The 18029-nt window shown below is 44.2% G+C and overlaps 1 protein-coding gene across 2 annotated transcripts in view; it reads left to right on the forward strand.

Moving 5' to 3' along the window:
• LOC147461325 (uncharacterized) overlaps nt 1-17677 on the forward strand; it is a 101418-nt gene extending 83741 nt beyond the window's left edge. Inside the window, exons 2-3 of one of the 2 annotated variants that reach the window (XM_086508899.1) lie at nt 6891-7793; nt 17221-17677. In XM_086508899.1, the coding sequence (XP_086365025.1) occupies nt 6919-7793; nt 17221-17383 (1038 nt within the window). In that variant the 5' untranslated portion in view covers nt 6891-6918 and the 3' untranslated portion in view covers nt 17384-17677. Of the gene's footprint in view, nt 1-6881; nt 7794-17220 lie in introns of both variants that reach the window. The other variant, XM_086508898.1, reaches the window with a different exon arrangement.
• Nucleotides 17678-18029: the final 352 nt, after the last annotated feature.

Consider the following 18029-nt stretch of genomic DNA (forward strand, 5'->3'; position numbering starts at 1 on the left):
TCCTAAATAGCCATCAGGGAGAGGGGGCGCTAGGAAGAGAGAGAGGGTAAGAGTGAGAGTGAGAGAGAATTAGTTTGCATTGGTAAGTGTGCCACTTGGCACACTTACTTGAAAAACTTAAAAACCATTCAACTTTTGACTTTAAAAACTTCTAGCTCATAAAAAAAATGTGCAACTAACTAACAACTGCTACCAATGATTCTTTTATGAGAACACCAAAGGTCTGCCGGCGCAATGCCGCACGGGCACTGCACCGCCTTTAACAGTTCACACTTGTCCAGCCGCCCGCCCGGGCACGGACCGTTAAATTTAATTTCACGAAACTTACCCTAAGGCTTTATTAGCTTTATTAGCCTTAGGGTCACTGTTCTAAGGACCCCATCTCATTCATGTGCTTGTACTGACGCGCGTATTTTTCTGAGCCTAAAATTTGAGGCTACTGCTTACCCCTTTCTGAAGACCCGATTTCCCAATCACTAGGGCTTCAGGGTAATTTTTGCTAAGGTCCCTCTGAGGTGTTCCAGCCCGCATTTAGGCTCACTTGAGGCCTTAGAACTGCTAGGTCTATTCTGGTGTGCACACAACTAATTAGATAATTCTTTTCTCGTAAATAAATTAATTATTTACAAAGTCTGACTTAGTTACAGCATGCACGGTCTACGAATAGACTCACAAAAGTGCCAGATCACTGCTAATCTAGACTTGACTGGACTGACTGAACCCTGCTGTGGTGTAGCTTGTCCACGGACACATGGGGTTGGGATGTGTCACGTGACATCCCCTCCTTTTCAAAGTGAGGTACTGGTACCGAACTGTATGGCGTCGAGGGAGATCGCCAACAGCATCCGAAATCCTGGAAGGGACTCTTCGCCAGCCCACTCTGCGGTGTGGGTCGAGCGGTACTTGAACTTTAGAAAGGTCTGCAACGCTTGCTTCCTTGGGCCGCGCCGAAAGCGACCCAAAGTCTTCTGAATCTCCTTTCTTGCTTCAACTTTGTCTAGAGTCCTGCTTCTTTTGTCTTCAAGAATCTCCATGGTTGAAAATTCCTGGAACCATCTCCAACACAAAACCATGAACATACCCATTCCATGTAAAGTGAAGGAAAAAAATCTTGTCTTCGCTAAAGACTGTATATGCAATGTAGATGAACATAGAGACGGAGTGACAACCCGGTCATCAAACATATGCAAACAATGAGGTCGAATCTTTTCCGTTTGATCGAAATCAATCAACTGTGGCAAATCACAATGGAAATGCCCATGCTTGGTGCTCATACTATCATGTGCTCTTTCGGAAACTGTGTCATGCCAAGGAAGAGACATGGAATGCGACTTCCTTACATACAAACTTTTCAACTTTTCATGAAAAATCCGCATACATTTGTGCTCATCCATGAGAGAAACGTGCTCAACATACAATATGTCATACCTAGGAAAAGGGATCACATAACGATGCTGACTAAAATTCAGGAAACCTTCACGAATGAAACACTCGAACAATGCGTATCAATCATGCGAACACACAATACTTCCTGTGATGGTTCTTTGGATCAAGGCTCGAGAGCCAAGATCGGTTCTTCGGGATCTAGAAAATCTTCTTGCGGGGGGGATTTGTGGACCTCGACTCGAAAGCCAAGATCGATTCTTGGTGATTGATCGAATCTGCAACGAGGTAAGCTTCGCTAGAAAAAGCATCCACTAACACATCATCTTTGTGAACAATCACATCATCTTCATGAAATTCATCATGCTTGTCTTTTTCATCCAAATCATCATGAAAATCATTATCATTCAAATCATCATGCTTCTCATACTCATGCAAGTCCTGTGTGTCATGCTGTGGAGAAAAAGAGATTGAGAGAATCTCCTTATCTCGAATCTTTTCAACCTTGTCCTGCATATTAGCAATGAGAGATGAAGAAGGAGAAGTATCCACTCCATGAAAGACAGTAGGAGAATCACTTTTGGCATTGAGAGTTATAGTGCTAGCCTCCCAATCAACGAGAGGGTTCAGTTCACAAAACCATTTCATGCGTAGAATCATATCACATCCTGAGAGAGGAGAAACAACAAATCTTCTAGTGAAGGCAGTCTGTTGAATTGCAAACAACACATCAAGGCACTCCTTCGTGATGAGAGTGTCCATACCAGGACGAAAGCCAGAGACCTCGATAGAAGATCTCGGACTAACTTCGAGGCGGGCTCTCTCAACAAGAGAGGGGCTGATTACATCATGCATACTACTTGGGTCAAACAATATGACAAAACGGTGCCCCGACGTACGACCATAACATTTAATGAGAGAATCATCAATGGGAGGGTCCTGAGAAACTTTGGGCATACCCGTGTTATCATTCATTGCATTGACAGATGTAGTGGGTGCTGTGGGTTCTTTAGATTCATTCGATTCAAGCTTAGGACATGTTTTTATGTGACCCTTAATGTGACAATGAAAACAACGACCTTCCTTAGAATAAGTGCTTTGTTCCTCAGAAGTGATGTAACCTCCTACAATTCCTTGTGCTACCTTTTCATCTAGAGTAAGCTTAGGTTTAGCAATTGTGTTAGCCTTATCCTTAGATTCATTGGAAGAATTCTTTGATGAGATACTGTTGGTAGATTGGTTAGAAGAGTTATCATTCTTACCATTCTTACCGTTCTGAGGAGTACTTGTGGAAGTCTTGTTCTCCTTAGGCTTTTCCTTGTTGTGCTTCATCTCCTGTGCGAGAGCAATCGCTACCGCCTTGTTGAGATCGATTGGATCGAGTACCTCGACATCGTACTTGATATACTCGTCCAATCCAAAAAGAAAAGCCTCTTTTCGCTCTTCATCCGACATGCTAATTGGGTACCTAGCTGCAAAACACGATTAGAAAAAGACATGACCGGCATACCATTTTGCTTGAGAGCGCGCCAATCGTCCTTCAATCGTGCAAGGTACCGAGGTGGCATAAACCGCGCCTTGAGCTTGTCTTGGAAATCAACCCAACTAAAAGAGGGGCGTGAAATCGTCGACTGCCTCTAGGGTGCGCGGCTAGCTGTGCCTCTTGCCATGCGTGGTACCAATTAATGGCATCACCGGCAAGGTACATAGTTGTCGTCAAAACTTTGCTATTGCTCGTCTTCTTAGTTGTCGCAAAATAAGCATTAAATTGATGCAACCAAGAATGAATAACAGTAGCATCCATCTTACTGTCATACTTACTGAAAATCAACTTTTCTGCGACTGGATTGTGTGAATCCGCATCGTGGCTTGCGCCACTTGACGAACTCCCACGATCTTTGGGTGGTTCGGTCTTCGAGGCTAGGACACGATAAATAAATTCTTGATTACGAATCTCCCTTTGAGCTTCTGGCTCAGCGTCCCTTTCTGCTTTGCGTTCTATTCGTTCAGCGCACTCGCGTTCGAGAGCAAGTCGATTTTCTTCTTGTTGTGCGGCCAATCTTGCTTTTCTTTCGTCGCGCTCGCGTTCTAAAGTAAGGCGTTTGTCTTCCTGTTTATCCATCGTGGCCATCATCTGCTTCATCATTGCCTCCATAGGGTCTGGCGTATATGGCGAAGGGGGAGGGTTGGAAAAATCTCCTGGTGGGGAAAATCCTTTGTCGCCTCTCTCATGCTCAGTACCTGAATGCGAAGTATCCATGCCGCTTCGGGTGACGACCATGCACTATGATCTTGGAGTCTTAAGCTCGCGAGGAACTTGGGTTCTTGAGGTCCTTGATTCGTGAGAATCTTGGGTTCTTGAGGTTCTTGAGGGTCTTGGGTTCATGGGGTTCTTGAGGTTTTCTTTCGCTTGTAAATCGCGTTGGAGAAGGATCTTCTCTTCACCCGAGTTCTACCCTTTTCTGCGGGCGCACCCCTTGGCGGCCTTGCGCTCACACCAAGGTTGCTTTTTCCCACCTCACGTCGATTGGCCGGCCGCTAAGTGCACGGTCCGCTCTCAATGAGTGAAAAGAGACACAAGGGGAGGCTGGACAAGCCTTTCTTTCTTGGGATTCCTGTCACTCTTCAACAAAACACGATTAGGAATCGCCACGCCCAAGTAAACTTGGGTTCGTGCGATCGCAACAAGCAAAAAAAATTCTTGTGGTTCTTTCCTTGAGTAATGCAGAACACTTCCAAAGCTCTGATACCAATGTTAGGTGCAACGGAATGAATGTTGTATTTTCTCATGATTAGTGATCTTTATTGCTCAAGGTTCCTTTTAGTTCTTAGGGAAAGAGAGAGCTTTCCGTCTTGTAGAGTGCTGTGGTCACGAACAAAGTGAGTGGATATTGTGCGTGCAAATGAATGAGATTGAGAGAAGGAGAGAGAAGAGATACGACACCGAGAGGTTTGTAAAACCCTCCTCCGAAGGCCCCACTCTCGTCGGCGAGAGTGGTCTAACTTGATTGCACAAAGGTGTACAATGCGAATGCAATGGACTGATGCAATGGGACTATGCTGATGACGACGACGGTGATGACGACGGCGACTTGATGGCTGAAATCTGAGATCCTTTATCTGCTGATTTTAGGGACTGTTTGGTGGCTGAAATTCTCTGTTTTTGGCTGCGTTTTTATGGCTGAAAATGGGGGAGCATCTGCAACCTTCTTGGGGGGCTGATCTGCTAAGGAGTCTAGGCTGAAAACTGCGTTTTGTCACTGCTGAAATCTGCAGATCCCTAGCGTTAGTAGATGGGGCTGAAAACGCTGGAGAAGCTGAAGGTTTTGCTGGCGTTTTTGCATCAAAAACGCTGGCTGAAAGTGGGGTGTCTTGGCGATGAAAACGCTGGGCTGAATGCTTGTAGGAAGTCGCTAGGCAATACAGATCGACGGCGAGGCTGAATGCTGTGGAGAAAATGCCAAGGGAGGGATGTAGATGGCGAGGGTCTACTGCGAGGGGGGTTCTGCTGAGAAGTTGCCTGTTGAGCGGGAAGCTGCTGCCGCCTCTTCTGCCAGAAAGTGCTAACTTGGGTTTGCTTATATATCAACTTAGCAAAATTGCCCTACCTACTTTTGTTGGAAAGTCACTTAAAAATAATAAGTGAAAATAACCAATAAATAGGAAAATAGGCTAAATGCACTGGAAAATTCCCCTAACTGATGCTAATGGATTCTGATGGGAATTCCGATGATCATGCTGTGTGCAACCGGAGGATATGCATCTATGCTAAGTGACTAGGCATGCACGGTCTACGAATAGACTCACAAAAGTGCCAGATCACTGCTAATCTAGACTTGACTGGACTGACTGAACCCTACTGTGGTGTAGCTTGTCCACGGACACATGGGGTTGGGATGTGTCACGTGACACAAAAACCATGAAGTCGTAGGGGATGAAACTCTTAACACCCTCTCTCAACACCTGTTGTTGAAAGAACACATAGAAGCTGAAGGTGTGATGACAAAAATGATATGAGGAATACCCTTCGTGAAGATGTCTGTTGCATTGTCCATTGTAGGATAGTTCTCTTATGAAAGATCACCTGCCAAAACCCGCTCTCAAACATAGGTGTACAAAACGTTTATATGCTTGGCCTGAGCAGTTTCAAGGCATGATATGTGAAAGGTATGTGTGCTGGGCAAGCTAGGCGAGCATGTAACGTTAAACTGCATAAGGCATGATATGTGAAAGGTATGCGTGCTGGGCATACTAGGCGATCATGTATTGAATGGCGGATGATAAAATCGTGCTAACGTTGGATGGAAAGGGCTGATGTGGCAGGTCGAATGTATGGCTGCTGTTGACATGGCTGTTTTTGACGCATGTTGACCTTTTGGGGCTACAATTGCTTTTAAGTCATTCTTGAGCACTTTGTTTATAGGGGATGATTTTTTGAGTGGCCAAAGGGCCTAACAAATTCAGGGCTAGTGCTAGATGTAAACTCAAATTGAGTGCATGGTTGCACATAAAAATTGTATTGAACAGTTATAACTCTTGAGGTTAGCACCCCACCCCCATGTGTAAGTAGTCCAACATTTTTGACGTGCATTCTAAGATACAAAGTGATCATTCTTCTTGGTGTTTTGCCCTTAGTAACTTATCTGCATTTAACGATTTTTCTTATCAAACTTCACTTGACATTCTATCATGGTAGCCACGGAGTTTTGAAATGGTTTTCAAAGGTTCTGGTCCATGTCTGAAAGGCCATCCAAAAGGTTTTGTAGAAAAGAAATTTGCGATATTTATATGGACACTAAACAATTATGCACATAGCTCAACATGTCAAAGTTAGACATGAATTAGGTGTACTTTGTGCTGGAGGACGAATGGATTGTTTGAAACTTGAAGCTTCAAATATGATAGATAGAAATCACTCAAGTGAACATTTTGGTTTTCAAAGAGAAGCACATTTCAAAGTTGTTTCCCCAAAGACAGCGTTTCTTGGAAACCATGCATTCTGTACAAAATTCAAATCTTTTCACTAGTAGATAGACATGTTGGGATTGACTTGTTGACGAATTATTAAATGTTCCTCCCAGTGGGGTCATTGTTTATGGGAGTCACATATGCTTGGGTGATACTCAATGCATAGTTTAGTTTTTCAATTTGTTTTGGACTTTAAGAAATGTACTTACAATCATTGCTCTATAGTCATGCAACGAAAAAGTGTTCAAATGCACTTACAATCACTGCTGTATAGTCGTACAATTGAAAAGTATGAACTTGTGCCATCATCTTCTAGAGTACTCAAGCTACTTACCTCATAGCAAATGGACTTTTTGCACCAGCATCATACAGAGTGCTCATACCTCATATCATTGTCTTTTAAGTTATGTTTAAAAAGATCCTACATTGGCATTTATGTGCTCCATGCTGGTCTGTAAAAAGCATTTCTTTTTGGACTCCTTTTTTCTATGCATGGTATGTAGCACATAAAAATACATTGTGTCTCTCAGGTGTTTCAGAACTCAAGCTTTTTATTAGAAATTTTCTATGGAGGGTGGCAGCAATGATGACAAAGAGGTAGAGGCATTACGAGCTCAAGTTGAGCAATTAGAGAGGCTTTGGCAAAAAGATGCGCTGAGGAGCCTGGCTAGAGAGACGTTGCTAAAGTCTGAGTTATTGGAGTTGAAGGCATCTCTTTCGGCTGCTGAGAGCAATGGAAAAAGTGAGCTGGATCTTCTTAGGCGTAGAGTCAAAACAGCAGACACCCTTCTTTCTTATCTTAAATCTAAAGCAAGGATTATGGCTATTCCTAGGTTTGCCCATACCTCTTGTGGGATAAGGAGGCAAGAAGATGTGGGACTTGTGGACAAGAGGGGAGTGCCTATGTCACAGTGGAAGAACAATATGAAGCCTGCGTTCCTTGAGCAACAAACCCTTGACTCTGAGGCTCAACTAGGTTCTAAAGTCTTTGAGCAGAATTCCCAGGATCTGGGTGAAGGGGAATACATTGAACGTATTGCAAGGGCTGTCATGCAGGTGACAGATGTGATGGAGGTCTTATTAAAGCGGGCTATCCTGGCAGAATCAGACATGGATGCAGAAAGAGAGAAGACAAAAGCAAGTCAAGATGAGGTGAAGCAGAAGACTCTCCAGCTGGAGGGCATGTGGAATAGAGTTCAAGAAATGGAAAAGGTTGCTATTGGCACTAGTGGGGTTTTGAAAGAGATGCAGTCAAAGCTGGAGGACATGGAACAAGAAACATGTAGGCAACGGCAACGTGCTGCTGAGAACGAGCAGGAGCTCTCTAAAGTGAGAAATGACTTTGGAGTTCTTAGATCCAGGATTGAGGGCCTGGTCACCTCAAGAGAGACAATAATGACACTTGAAAAGCGCGTTCAAGAGATGGAGGGCATTTCTGAAAGGTACTACCTAAATCAATATTCAAATATTGCTCTGTCTGAGCAATGGTTCAAGAACCCAAGTAATCAAGATAATGAAAATAAGACGTTATCTTTCCTTGCTTGTATGGTTTTTCTGGCTGTTATTGGCTCTTGTTGAGGAATCTGAAAACACCATCCATTCTACAGCTCATTTTCAAGGTCGTAATATGTTATGCTGAAGACACAATGCCTTAGCTTGATCATTGTGAGTAGATTTTGTAAGCCAACTTTCATAGCAACACTGGGATAGGTATATGAGTACTAACCACTGTATGCACAAACTTCAATTATCTTTTAAGGCGAGCTTATGGGATCGAATGTACATATCTTTTTTTGAGGTGCAATTCACAGAGCTTCTATTCAAAATTCAATTTGTAGATCTTTTGTAAGGTTCAATGCTCACACTCCTCAATGGGGTATATCAATGCCTTGTATAAGGAAACATGTACAGAGAGGGGAGACTCTTCCAAGACAGAAAAAAATCTAAATATATACTAAGGCTGCATCATAAATGGGAGGAGGGAAGACCAAACAGGAGGCCTATATTACCAACAAAGATCATGCTCCACTGTGAAAGTTGGTCCTGGCTGCCACAAACTATGAAATCCTGATGCTGCCCTCTCTGCCCTATCTGGTTGCTGTCATATGGTCCTCTGAATTTATGAATCAATTCGAGCCAGAAGGCTCGAACGGCTGCAGGTGTCTTTGGCTGCCCCATTCTTACTTGGAAGCAACTAGCCCTCCAGATGAACCAGATACCAAGACTGCTGATCAGCTCTCATCGAGGGTTTCTCTCCTGAGTCTGTGTCCCTGTTGAAAGTCTTGCTTAGTACTCTGATGAGGCCACCCCTCCTGAAGCCGAATAGGTCCGTAGCATAGCCAAGTGCTGGGCTATATATGGCTGACCAGGCTGCTACCCCCCAACTGTAGGTCTCCTTCTGTTGAAATGGAAACCAACATATGAGGAATTCTGAGCCAGACCTGTTGTGCCTGTGGGCAGTCCCACAAGCAACATTGCTGGGTCTCCACTGGATGTCCACACCCCGAACGGACTTGCGAATGTCCTCCATAGTCAAGCCAAACTCCTGCCGCTGTCCTTTGCTGAGCAACCAGCCATTGGAACACAGAAACTGTGCGAAACTGATGACTGGCCAAAAGTCGCGTGCAAAAATTAGAGAGAGAGGGAGCCCTCTTAAAGGTATTGCTGTTGCCAATGCTCTGCTGCTGCTGGTATGTTTGCCGATCAAGATCTGCCGATCCAGTCGTTCAGTATACTGAAAGAAAGGTACCCTAGCAGGGAGTGGGGTATTATATCATTATCCCTCTCAGGCACTCCCAACGGCCCACAACCTTCATCACTCTCTAGTTGCCTCTTTAGGGGTGTAGTCTCTGATCCACTTTTGTGTTAGGTAAAGGCGGTGTGCCTCACCGTGCTTTGCCCACGTCCGCTGGCCAATGTACGGCCGCCCACATTTATCTCCTTATTCTTTATACATACAAAGAATAAGGAGCTCTCACTCACATTCTCAAATTGTGCTCATGCAGTGAGATTTGGGAGCTCCACCTACATCCTGTGCACTCTCTCTCTCTCTCTCTCTCTCTCTCTCTCTCTCTCTCTCTCTCTCTCCGCACACGCACCGCATTCGCGCACTCACAATTGGCATCAGAGCGTTGGCTTCACGACAGATGGAGTGCTATAGGGAAGTGAGCCTTCGGCTATGGTGAGCTCGCTTTCGGTGGAAGCTTAAGATCGGTGAGCAACCACTAGATCTGTGCTCACGGAAGCTTGAGGGACATTCCCAAGATTGAGAGAAGGGTGTATTGCAAGAGTGTTTTTTTTACAGCCATACTTGCAGAAAGAATATAGATTTTCATTTCCGCAGGTCATTTTTCGGGCTCCAAAACAGTGTTATTTGCATAACTTTTGCATACGGAATGCGATTTATGCAAGGTTAGGGTGTAACATGGGGTTTTGGCACGCTCCGGACGCAATGGTGATGTCCATTCGGACTGATTTTGACCTCTGAAATTTCTGTAGCAGCAATTGTTTTTTGTGTGTCGAGGATTCTACACATGGTTTGCTCTCGGATGTGAGAGAGTCGTATTGGTTACAAGTTTTCTCACAGGTGGGAGGATATGATGTATGCCTTATGTGGGTTGATGCTCATGTAGAGTCATGTGATTGCAGTTTGAGCTCGGCAATGTATGCCTCGAGCATGTTTTTTGGCAGTCACAGGTAGAGCAGGTATTTGTGTACTAGATTTATAGATGTTTGCAATGATGTATGCAAAGTGTGAAGATTGGTGCATGCATTTGGAGTGCGGTTTGATGCGCTTTGGTTGCTCATGGTTTTGAGCGTGCAGTCACATCGGTTACTGGTTTTGTAGTTGTTTTGCTGGCGAAACTCTGGCGAAAATTTCTCAGTAGTTTTATGCACATTGTTGGTGCGATCGATATTGCGTTTGCTTGTAGCACTCAGGATTTGCGTGCAGTGTTTTCCCTTTTGGGTGGTGCATCGCGAGCGTGTTTCGCTCTACATTTTTGGTCTTGAGCTGTGAGTGCTCGGCCATTTGGAGCTTCCGGTTTTGACTCCTAGCTACAGGTTGAGTCTAGTACTCCCACATGTGTTGCCATTTGTAGTTGAGGACATCTTCTGCAGTGTTTTGGCTTGCATACCAGTTTCGACACAGCAGGTGTCTTGAGCTTTTGCTTTGTGTATGCTTTTGTGGGATAGAGGTTGTAGTTTACTTTGCCATAGTTTGTGATCGAGCTTAGCTTTCATATTGACAGGTTTTGTCAGCTTGGACACAGTTTGGTGTTCTTGTACCCACTCTCTCAGGAGTGAGGAGTTGTGTATACTACGGTTTTCTGGAACATTGTTCATTCATTGACACATTTTGACAGCAGTTTTTCACTCACATATGTATGTCATTTGTAGTGCCATTGAGTGATACTCCGGCTAGAGCGGTTTGGCTCTATGTATGACTTTGTGAGGTGATTCCGGACGAGTACATTCCCGGATTGGCCATTTGGGCATTTGTTGTTGTCTCCATTACGATTTGCTGTTGAGTTTTGCTCCAGTTACAGAGGAGACTCTGCCAAAATTTTGCCAGATATGTATGCCTATTGTGGAGGCTAGTGAGCTTGATCGTTTGCTCACCTTCTTTGCTTGAGATAGGGGTTTGCTCTCGGGTGAGAGAGTCTTGTGATCTCGAGCATTGTTTACCATAGTTTTGGCATGGATATGGAGACGCTTCATAAAAGAAGCGGTGCTCATTCACGATTGCGATTGACATGTTGGCACTGCGGCCACGATGGGCATATTAGGCGTCGTTGCTTCAAGGGTATGAGGTAGCGGAAGAGGCAGATGCATGGTGCTACTATGAGGACAGATGCTGGAGAGTATGCATGTGACGGGTATGTCACTTTTGAGTGTAGCTTGCCTTCAGACTACTTTTTGTCTTGGGATAGCACATTGTCTACGCGTTTTCTACTAGACGAGCATGTAGTTTTTCACGTGACGCCACGTCGTGATTTGTTTTGCTCTTTCTCTAGTGGGAAAGTTGGTTGTGTGCAGTTTGCTGATGGTTCAGCATATGACATAGAGGGTGCTGGAGATGTATGCATGTCTTTACCTAGCGGTGCATTGCTTACGCTACGAGATGTACGTTATGTACCAGGACTCAACCAGAGTCTCATTTCAGTGCGTCAGTTGTAGAGTAGTGGACATTGTGTATTGCTTGGAGAGTAGTCATTGCAGATGCATAGGGGATCACTGGTGATAGCAAGAGGTGCTAGGAGTGGTCTGGTATACCCTTTGCATATTTCTGACACACGAGGCGGTGTAGTCTCTGTGTATTTGCATCCATGTTTAGAGCGAGAGACGAGGCGCGTCTCTTTTGCATATGTGTTGCATGGAGAGCAGGTTGTGCATTTGTCTTGTGGTGACGCTCACGTAGACAGTGGTATCTCTGGGGATGCACACCTTTGTCAGTCATCAGTTGAGCCAGAGATTGATGCATTGTTCTATGATGCGTCTGATACGTTTGAGGACGACAATGTCTGCCCACATTTATCTCCTTATTCTTTATACATACAAAGAATATGGAGCTCTCACTTACATTCTCACACTGTGCTTATACAGTGAGATTTCGAAGCTCCACCCACATCCTGTGTACACTCTCTCTCTCTCTCCCCTCTTCTCACTCTCCGCACACGCACCGCATTCGTGCACTCACATTTTGAAGTGTAGTTGCAAGAACTCTAATGCGCTGCAAAGTGTACTCCAAGACCAAGGGCTTACGTTGACGTCCGTCCTTCACCTCAAAGTAGAAATCTAAAACTCTATCATGTGTGCATGCGTTGATGACAGTTAACACCCTCTAGCCGTGTGAAAGTACTCATCCCTACAGGGGGCTGAAGCTATGCCAATCCATTGGAATCACGACCTGTATTTCTTGCTGCATAGTAGGCGTGCCTCGTATAAGGCTCCATGTGTTTGTCTATATATCGTCTAGCAAGCCACAAAACTGAATTCAATCTCCAAGACTCTGACTTGGATCCGCTGCCATGAAGCAAATCTATCCTCTCAACCTTGCTCAAATCATGAAGCCAAGGGCCACCTGCTGAGGAACTGTACATGCATGTCGGCAAAAGAATTTCCTTCCAAGGTTCACCACGAGGGGAAGAGACCGCCAACAATGAGCTTCCTCAATAGTACCTTGCTGTGATGTGCAGGATCAATGAGTCCAAGTTCTCCCTAAGAGGTGGGTAGATTGGTGATGGACCAAGCAACCTTGGCGCGTGCGGGTTGTCCATCCGGGTTAGATCAAAGGAAGTTTTCACACATTGATGACGTGTCATGCCAAATGATAGACCCAAACTAATAAGTTGTTCCAACTTATAGGGTCCCATCTGATGGGGCCCTAGGGACACAGATTTTATTTGAACGTGCGGTAGGCTGTACGGATCAACTTGAATTGCGCTGCAGGCTGTACGGACGGCCATAATTTGCGCTAACAGTGCTGACGTCGCAGCGTACGGATTTCCGTAAATGCCGTTGGGAAAAAATGAACGACATCTTTTGGGGGACATTGCTTTTGAGTTTGAAAGATTTTCATGTAACTGCTTTTCCGCGGCCAAGGGCCTTTAACTAAGACCCTTGGGCCACTCTCTGGTTCAGTTTGCTGACGAGCCTTCGAGCAGAGAGGACCCGCAAGCAATTGTACTTTGCTCAAGCATTAATATAAAAAGAAATACCGAAAGGGACGCCAGTCTTTGGGGCCAATCTCTCTGGGCACGGAACTACATCGGGCCTTGTCGACTCAATTGAACTGTGATTTAAGTGTGAAGTATTTTAAAGTAATTCTCTCTTGTGTGTGGTGCCAGATTCTCGACTTGGGGTGCCCAAGTCTGTTACAGTTCGGATAGCTCTTCCTCTTCTGATTTGAGTGATGAGGATAGAAAGGGCAAGAAACGAAGAAAGAACCAGAAATTCAATAAGAACAAGAAGAAGGCCAAGAAAATCAGACCATACCGTAGATCTCGACATTTTTCCTACAGTTTTGACGAGTTTCATCCTCTTCTAAGAGTTCGGACTCCGATGACCATATGTTTTATTCAAAGAAGAAGCACTTTTAGAGAGCCAACCAATATGATTTTCTGGAGGATAAGGGCAAGAAGACGAAGGAATTCAAGGAGGGTGGACAGACAGTAAAGTTTGATACCTTTTCAGGGTTTCGAGATGCTCCCAAGGCTTTAGCCTCTATTCAACAATTTGACATAGCTTTCTCTAGAGGGCGCTACTCAGAAAATTCCAAAATGAGGAGGGCAGCATCATATTTAAAAGGAAATGCACAAACATGGTGGTCCACTTTTCTCTTAAGGAAAGAAGCCCTGACAAAGTGGTTAAAGTTCAAGCGACTCTTTATTTCCTGTTGGTGACTCAAGAGTACGAACGAGATGTGATTACCGCTTGGAACCATCTCCGGATGTTCAAGGCCGACACTTTGGATACTTAGTGTGAGAGATTTTGAGATGCTTTTCTACCTACCTCTTCTTTTAAGAAGGTCACTTATAAGCAACAAATCGAGCGATTTTGCTGTGGTCTTCCCAAAGAGATTCGAGATTACTGCCTTCAGCAGAAGTCCGAGTCCATTCAACAACTGATGGGACATGCTGAGCAAGTGCTATGGATTCGGGTAACTTGACTTACCCCACTAATCAAGTTTTGATACCAAGGACCAGACAAAATTCGACAAATGATAACAGAAGAAGAAGTTTCAGAAAAATAAGGACTCACGACCCCGACTGACCAAGGAACAGAAATCAAACTACCTCAAGGAAGGGAAGTGCTTTGACTGTGGAGAACAAGGACACATATCTGCAAGGTGCCCCAAAAAGGCACAGAGAGGACAATCAGAAGATAGGCCAGAGAGTTCCAGAGCAGCGGAAGAATGTGGCAAAAAAGGAAAGATGAAAGCTGGACTAGTACCAGATTGTGTGGGGACCGACCTCGATCGGATGGATGAAAGCATAGAACTTTGCCGTGCATGGGGCAAAGTACGAGATCAAGAAGCCCTCATCTTCTTTGACGGAGGAGCCAAGTCTAAATATATCACACCTGGATTGGTGGCTCGACTTGGAACTATGCCCGCCAAAATGGGGCCACAAGCGGAGGTAGTTCTAGCGGCACCTGAACAGGATGTTACCATTACACCTGTCATTTGCAAACTCCGTTTGGATTGTTAGGGGTATTTAGGGCACGAGGACTTTTACATCATGCCTTTGGAAGGGTGTGACGTCCTCCTAGGAATCCCTTGGTTCCACAGGAACAACGTTGTGGTTGATTATTGGGCCAGGAAAGCTAATTTGAAGAATGAGAAGGGCAAGAAAAATGTAAAATTGAAGGGCAAGTCCATCCCACTTGTATTGGCTTTGGTCATTTCCAAATTAATGACATTCAGTTTTTTTTGTTTACTCGATCTACTTGAAAGAACTGAATGATGAAGAACAATCAAACATGTCTAAATTGGAAAAGGAACGGCAAGACTTTCTACATGCACAAGCTGACTATTTCTCTTAAGGCCTACCAGGTGAGGTACCTCCTTCTCGTCCTGAAGATCATACGATCGATTTGATTTGAGGAAGTACACCACCGAACCGGCCACTTTATCGTGTTAGCTGAGCCCAATATGAAGAAATAATGAATCAGGTAAAAGTACCTCTAGAAAATGGTCTTATGCAACCTAGCACTCCACCATTCTGTTCTCCAATGCTTCGAGTGTTAAAAGAAAGATGGATCTTGGAGAATGTGCATCGACTATAGGACTCTCAATAAAATCATCATCAAGAACAGATTCCCTATTCCTAGGATCGATGATATACTCAACAGACTTCAGGGGTCCACTTGTTTTAGTAGAATTGATATGAAGTGTGGATATCATCACATTCGAATTGCTCTTGGGAACGTCTACAAGACAGCTTTCAGGACAAATTTTGGCTTGTACGAATATTTGGTGATGCCATTTGGTCTCACAAACGCTCCTGTGACATTCAACCGCATGATGGATAAGATTGTTAGATAATACCGATCATTTGTGGGCACTTTAATGCTTCTTTTAGTGCTAGGCTTCATTATGGCCGAGTCTGCCCTTGATCTCCGGAGTCATGACAGAAACTCAGTGCGTTGAACTTCGTGTTGATGTATGCTCGTGTGTGTGTGTGGTGTTGTGTTTGGGAGCATATGTTAGTACCTAGTTCTACACCCACTATTGGGCACTGACGACGTTCCTGGGGATGTCGTTGTATTTAGTCAATACTTTGCATGATGGAGCTGATGGTTATATTGTCTTGTGGGTGACTACCATGGGTCTATACCTTGCACTTTCCTTTATGGGTGAATTTGGGCTTATCCTGGATTCATCTAGGTATACTTTCTTTAATGACATTATCGTCTTCTTTAAGAACGAGGCAAAACATCGACAACATTTGCTATAGGTTTTTCAAGCACTGCGAGCACGTAGATTGGTTATCAATGCAAAGAAGAGCGAGTTTTTCTTGCCAGAAATACACTTTTTGGGACACATTGTCTCAACGGAAGGTGTAATGATGGACTTAGCCAAAGTAGAGACTATCTGTGACTGGCCTAACCTGAAAAACGGTCATGAAGTTCGAAGTTTTCTGGGCTTGTGCTCTTATTATCGACGGTTCATTCGAAAATTTGTAGAGATTGCTTCTCCCTTGCATATCCTGATTTAGAAAAGAGTTCCTTTTGCTTGGGGACCAAAAGAAATTACGGTCTTTCAGACCCTCAAGGAAAAGCTAACAACATGACTAGTGTTGGCCTTCCCAGACTTAAAAAATCATTTGAAGTTTACTATCATTGCTTATGAGAGTAGGATGTTTTCACGTCTAGAGATGTAGCACAGATCTATGAGAAAGAGCTATTGACAGTTATCCATGCTCTTACGTAGTGGTGACACTATTTACTTGGAGCCGATTTTACAGTCTTTACTGATCATCAGAGTTTACACTACTCGTCATAGAAGCAGCTTTCGGAAAAGCAGATGCCAGATGAGAAAGGTTGTAACACCTTAACATACTCCTAAATTTGTAATGTAGGGTGTTTTTCACAACCATTAAAATGGCTGCGAAAGCCATTAAAATGGCTTTCGCATGCAGGCAAAATTTTCTCAAACATCAACCTCCTCTCGAATTGATGGTGACCTCTTGTTCATATCCACCTGCATCCTCCTCTTCTCCTGCAGCTTCACATCCGGTTAGCTACTCGGAAATCTCCCCTCCTCGATTGCGAATTGATGCAGCCATTCCTGCTCGCTCTCATCAAGAAGGCTCTGTCATGGAGTGCTGCCAACGTAGGCGCTTTTCACCTTGCCACCTGGCGAGCTCACTTTCTCCTTGACCATTGAATGCCTCTTGCATGAAATTCGACAGCGCATGCACCGGAGTCTTGAGCTCTGATTTATAATTTATGCTGACAATCCTGCTCTTGAGCAAAACTGCCTGCATAAAGCGCAGGAGAGAGAGGAAGGGTCTCGTAGAGATGGGAATGGAGATTTGATCGGTGATGGTTGCCAAGGACTTCAAAACTTTAAGACACCTTCCACTAAGTGTAACTTCCAATACCATTACACTTCGGCATCTGTTGTCTAATTTGGTTTTCCACTAAGTTAATTTCCAACACCTTTACAGTTCGGCATCTTTTGTCAAATGTGTGTTGGAATGGGGTCGATTATTGAATAATAAATAAACTGAAAGCTAGGAAGACTGCCTGTAATACTTGGGTGTATGTTCTCGTATGCGGACAGTTTTGACCTTTGTCCAAACTGCTTCACTGCTTGTAGCCTGTGGTTCTAATACTCATTTTTGATCTGATTATTGGTGACAGGATGAGTGCCCATATAATGAATCTTGAGGCTGGCAAGCGAAGAAAAGAGGCTGAAGTAGCTGAATTTCTTGCCGAGAACGACAGTTTGAGAGCCCAGCTTGATTTTAAGGAGGCAGAGCTGGCGGCAATGAGACAGCAGGTAAGGCAGATGTTCGAGCGCTGACCTATGTAGCACGGGTTCTGTCCATTCCAGGAAACGGAGTAATGCACTGGCTCAATGCATTACCTGGGGTCCCATCTTTGTCTCCATAATTGCATGGCACATAGCTGTGTTGTGATAGACGCTAGTGTGCAGGAGACAAGTGTAAATTGACGTTAGCATGTCAAGAGGGAAGACTTGTTATCTGTTTGTCATAATGTAACATCAAGGAATGTCTTGGTATTTGGCTACACATGGACTTCACAATGTAAATGCAAGGCGAGTTCTTTGGATAATCTCAAGGCTTTATCTGGTGTATTCAAGAGCGCATAGGGTGAGCAAAGTCTCTGGGCTTTGACATGTTCTGTTTCAGATGTGGAAGGAAGCGGTTCCTACTCGGTCATTGGTTAAAGCTGTATTCACGTGAATGCTGGGGATCGAACTGGAGCCTGAAAGCAAACTTAGTTTTTCCTACAAGCCAGTCTTAAAGAGGTTTTTTTTTTCTTTGATAATGTTTGATGTTTGAAGTTTGAAGTTACTTTCTTGATCAATTTTTTACTGGTGCTTGATGCTTTCTGTGATTCTCTCCACTTTCATTATGTTGTAGATTTTAGACTTGATAGTTTTGAATACACACACACACACACACACACACACACACACACACACA

The sequence above is a fragment of the Adiantum capillus-veneris genome, chromosome 3, assembly GCF_014529385.1.
Source record: "Adiantum capillus-veneris isolate H3 chromosome 3, ASM1452938v2, whole genome shotgun sequence".
Taxonomy (NCBI): domain Eukaryota; kingdom Viridiplantae; phylum Streptophyta; class Polypodiopsida; order Polypodiales; family Pteridaceae; genus Adiantum; species Adiantum capillus-veneris.